Source organism: Alexandromys fortis, unplaced genomic scaffold (assembly GCF_014885135.2).
Source record: "Alexandromys fortis isolate MF-2015 unplaced genomic scaffold, M_Fortis_MF-2015_v1.1 scaffold_5, whole genome shotgun sequence".
NCBI lineage: Eukaryota > Metazoa > Chordata > Mammalia > Rodentia > Cricetidae > Alexandromys > Alexandromys fortis.
In genome coordinates, this window is record NW_026067924.1 from 17,212,416 (window position 1) to 17,217,607 (window position 5,192).

The 5,192-nt window shown below is 43.5% G+C and overlaps 1 protein-coding gene across 1 annotated transcript; it reads right to left on the reverse strand.

Moving 5' to 3' along the window:
• Positions 1 to 2,964: 2,964 nt before the first annotated feature.
• Positions 2,965 to 3,909, reverse strand: LOC126501857 (olfactory receptor 2B11-like). Its single transcript, XM_050142730.1, has one exon. It carries the CDS (start codon positions 3,907 to 3,909, stop codon positions 2,965 to 2,967), a length of 945 nt encoding a protein of 314 aa, XP_049998687.1.
• Between the last annotated feature and the right edge of the window lie 1,283 nt (positions 3,910 to 5,192).

Consider the following 5,192-nt stretch of genomic DNA (forward strand, 5'->3'; position numbering starts at 1 on the left):
TGGGGGTGGGCTTTGAGGTCTTCTATGCTCAAGCTATTCCCAGTGTGCTACACAGTTCTTTTCCTGTTGCCTGAAGGTCAAGATGTAGAAATCTCAGCTCCTTCTTCATCTTATCTGCCTGCATGCTGCCATGCTTCTTACAATGATGATAATGGACTAAACCTCTGAAACTGTAAGCCAGGCCCCATTGAATGTTTTCCTTTATAAGAGTTGTTATGCTCATGTGTCTCTTCAAAGCAACAGAAACTCTTAACTAAGATAAAAGTTGGTACCAGGGTCTGTGGTATTTTGTGATTGGCCTGACCTGTTTTCATTTACAGGAATATGAAACACTTTGGGACTTTGAACTAGAAAAGCAGTTAAACACTTTAAGCAGGGCACAATGGGCTTTACTGGTAGGAGCATGGAGGACAGCGGTGCTGAGAGTGATTTGAACTGTGGGCCTGGCTCAAGAGGTTTTAGAAGAGAAGAATGTTAGTATGTGGCCTGCTCCTCACCATGCAACCCTCCCTAATGCCCAGATCTAGCTTGGGTTCCCCATCCAGTCTGGTCAGTCTTGATTATACCACCTCAAACCTCCAGGCCTCTGTATCCACTTGACTTCATCCTGCCTATGCCCTAGCCAACTTTCAGCCCAAACCCAGCCTACACACCTGTGCTTTTCTCCAGCCTGCTGTATCCATATCAGCCCAAGTCTCATCACAAAACAATAAAAAGATTTTGGCATTTCACAGTGTGTCCACATATTGAAAGACCACAATGTAAACCTTCAATGGTATTGTGTTCTAGAGTCTTCCCTGCTGCAATATGCAGATATCACCTGTCACGTTAGATATTGTTTTGTTTTATTTGTTTATTTGTTTTGTTAGATTTGTTGGAAGTGGCAGTAGATTTTTTTTCTTTTGCCAGAATAATAGGGGTTGGGATGGGGTTCATGAGCCAAGATTGGCCTTGAACTCCTCATTTTCCTGTCTCCACTTCTCTCTTTGTTGGGATTCCAAGTGAGAGCCACAAAGCCTGGCATGATAGTGAAATTTAAAAGAAACAAAATTTTGCTTTAAAACTAATACTTTAGATTTGAATAGATAGAGGGTTTCATCACAGCAAGTGTTCTGTGGGGTGGACAAAGAACTCTTCATTCTGGAAAGAAGACCCACTCAAAGAAAGTAGATGTGTCTGGAAAGTAACACAACAGGAGAAGAATTGGATCTTCAGTACCAATCCCTTCTTGTGTTCCGGCAGGTCATAGATTGGGTCAATGCTGGGGTGGGTCAACTCATAGTCCTGGTTGGTTACAGGGTTGATCAACTCACCAGCTCTCCCATCTTCACTACCAGGGTGAACTCTCTAGCATTGCCCAGGCTAGTTCACCCCATGCTGCAAGGAGCAAGGGGTGGGGCTAGTTCTCCCACTTTCATACCCGCTGGGCTGTCTCACCCACACCTATACTGCCAGAGTCAGCTCTACTGTGTTGCCCAGGCGAGATGCAGGGGTCACTCTCCTGAATGACAGAGCTGGTAAGAGAGAGGTCATATAATATATTTTGCTCATATTCTTTCCCCTCATGCAACTCCTCTCAGATTCTTCCTACCTCCCCTAACTATACACTTCATGTTCTTTCTTTCCCTCTCTCAAAACAAACAACAAAGGAAAATCACGAAAAAAAAAAACTAGTAAGACAAAAAACACTAAAATAAGCCAAAACAAAAAGCATGCACACACAAAAAAAAAAAAAAACATGGGCTCCATTTTGTTGGTCAAGTACTCCTGGGCATGGAGCCTGTCCTAGAGTGTGATGGATATGCCTCATTATCACTCATTGAAAAAAAAAAAAAAAAGCAAAAGCTGATTTCCCCTGACCTAGCAGGTATAATTCCAAATAGCTTCTTGGTTAGGGTGGGACGTTGTGCCCACTTCCCCTTCTCCATACTGGGGTTTTGTCTGGTTTGAATTAGTGCTGGCCTTGTGCGTGCTATCACAGTCTCTAAGTACATATGTGATCAACCGTGTTGGGTCTGGAAGATGCCGTTTCCTTGGAGTCATCTTTTACCTCTGGCTCTTACAATCTTTTTGTCTCCTCTTTGGCATACATCCTTGAGCCTTGAGGTGAGGGGTTTGATAAAAACATCTCATTTAGGGCTGAGTGTTTCAAAGTGTCTCATTCTCTGCACGTTGTCCATTTATTGGTCTTGGTGTTAATTATTGTCTCTTGCAAGAAGAAGCTCCTCTGAGGAGGACTGAGCAATTGGGCACTGCAATATGTTGTTGCTATCGTTGTACTATTATGTTCATTTAGCAGAATAATAGTAGTAAGTTCTCCCCTAAGCCTGTGATCCACCTAATAGCAGTCTTGCCCTCATTAACTGTGTCCGGGTTCTAGCTCATGGAGTAAGCCTTAAATCCAATTCTTTTAAAAAATAGTCAGTTATTCCTATTTATGCCATTATTGCACCAATTTATTTTTTGCAGGCAGTCACTGTTGTAGGTTGCAGGTTTTGTGGCTGAGTGATATTAATTACTTTTCTCCTCAAGTAGTGTCCACAGCACCTTCCAGCACCATGAATATTAGTTAGCAGTAAAGTTCTTGTTGGGCACCAGCTCAATTTCTTCATGGTCTATGACATAATTAAGTCAGCAATGGGGTCTTTCCATCAGGTTAGGGAGGATAACCAATATCATTGGCAATAATTTGTGATGTTTAGATGATCCTAGGGACCCACTGGGCCAACAACTTATTAAGATATAACGCATCCATGGTATTAGCAGCTTGTGGGTGGTGTTGATGAAGACATTTAAACTGAGTGTGGTGATGCGCAACTGTAATCCCAACACTCTAGAGGCTGCAGCAGGATGCCAGCAAATTCAAGGTCAGCAATTCCCCCATTTCAGACAAAACAAAATCAAAGTCCAAAGGATGCTTCATATGAATGTTGGGCCTTCCCATTCAGAATAAAGAACTGTTTTTCATATCCCCTTAGTTGAAATGGCCTTCCTCAGAAGCCTCCTCATAGCCCCTTTGACATCTTTGTTCCTCAGAGTGTAGATGAATGGATTAGCCATAGGAGTGATGACACAGTAAAACAGAGTCAAGACCTTGATGAGGTCTTGGGAGCCTTCTTCAGAGGGTTGCATGTAGATATAGATACCTGGCCCATAAAATAAAGACACCACCAGCAAGTGAGATGAGCAAGTGTTGAAAGCTTTAAGCCTCCCAGCCGCAGAAGGAATTCGAAGTACGGTTTGGGCGATGTAACTATAAGACACAAGTATCATGGAGAGGGGACCCATTATCAAGAATGTGGCCACTACTGATAAAGTGATCTCATTGACTGTGGTGTCCCCACAAGACATCTTAATAAGCCCAGGCAGCTCACAGAAGAAGTGGTCCAGCATCTGGTTCCCACACAGAGGCAACTGTACGGTGAGGGTAGACTGCAGTAGTGAATTGGCCAGGCCAGTGAGCCAAGCAGTGCTGGACAGCTGCAGACAGAGCCTGTGGTCCATGATGACAGAGTACCTCAGAGGCTTGCACACAGCCACATAGCGATCTAAGGCCATGATGCCCAGCAGAACACATTCTGTGCAGCCTAGCCAATGAAACACATAGGCCTGGGCCATGCAGCCTAGGTAAGTGATGTTCTTGTTGGGCCCCTGTAAATTGAACAGCATTTGAGGGACAGTTGTGGTGGTGAAACAGAGATCCAAAAATGAAAGGCTGGTAAGGAAGAAATACATGGGACTTCGGAGCTGGGAATCAAACTGAGAGACCAGAATAATAGCAATGTTTCCCAGCAATGTGAACATGTAGGAGATCAGGAGGACAAAGAAGAGAGGACGATCCAGCCATGGGTATTTGGTAAAGCCCAAGAGAATGAAATCTTCTGGAAAAGCTCTATTGATGAGCTTCATTGAATTTCCAAAGGAGAGCGCCCCGATAAAATCAAGGAAGAAAAGGATGATCTGAAAAAAAAAATCAAAGTTGGCAAGAATTCTGAAAACACTAGAAAAATAAATATAAACTTTTTATGGGGGAAAGACCGGATATATGCCATCCACAGAAATCATCATAGAGGCTCTAATGAATGCAATGATTTATAGGTAACTCTTCTTGATATTGAACCTGTCTTAGTTAGGATTTTTGTTTGTTTGTTTTTCAAGACAGGGTTTCTCTGTAGCTTTGGAGCCTGTCCTGGAACTAGCTCTTGTAGACCAGGCTGGCCTCGAACTCACATAGATCTGCCTGCCTCTGCCTCCTGAGTGCTGGGATTAAAGGCGTGCACCACCACTGCCCAGGTTTTAGTTAGAATTTCTATTGCTGTGACCAAAGCAACTCTTAGAAAGAAAACATTTAATTGGGGTGGATTGCTTACAATTTCAGAGGTTCAGTTCATTATCATCACGATGGGGAGCATGGTGGCGTGCAGGCAGACATGACGCTGGAGTAGTAGCGGAGAGTTCTACATCTTGCAGGCAACAGGAAAGAGACTGTGACACTGAGCAAAGCTTGAGAGAAGACCTCAAATCTTACCCCCACAGTGAGACTCTTCCTCCAAAAAGGTCACACCTACTCCGACAAAACCACACCTCCTAATAGTGCCACTCCTATGAGATTATGGGGCCAATTACATTCAAACTACTACAGGAACCTACCTACTTCTTAAACAAAACTGTAATTGCACAGGATAAAAGATGCCTGTAATTATAATTATAGACTGAACTGAGGATCCTCTCTTGTTCGCATTTTTAAAAAATGATTATTTGAAAAATTGGTGTTGCTGGGTATTTGGATGCAGCAGGAAAATACCTTATCTTTCTCTTGTGAAGGAATGAACAAAGTCATCTCTAGAAGAGGAAGAGTAATAGAGCTCCTCATTCAAAAAGGAGAATTTGTGCTTGCATCAAAAGTCCCTGTGTGGAAAAGTTGGGCACGGCAGTGCATGCCTACAGCCCTAATGCTTCAAAGACGGAGACAGGAGGGGCCCTGCAGCCTACAGCCCAGCTAGTTTTGCCAAATTAGCAAGTTCTACATTCAGTGAGAGAATTGACCTCAAAATATAGAGTGGGAAGGGGTTTGAAGAGATGGCTCAGTGCTGACGAGGTCCTTCTGCTCTTGCATTTAGTTCCCAGCACCCAAGTCAGGTGGCTCACAGATGCCTGTAGCTTTAGCCCTGGAGGATATGCTTCCCTCTTCT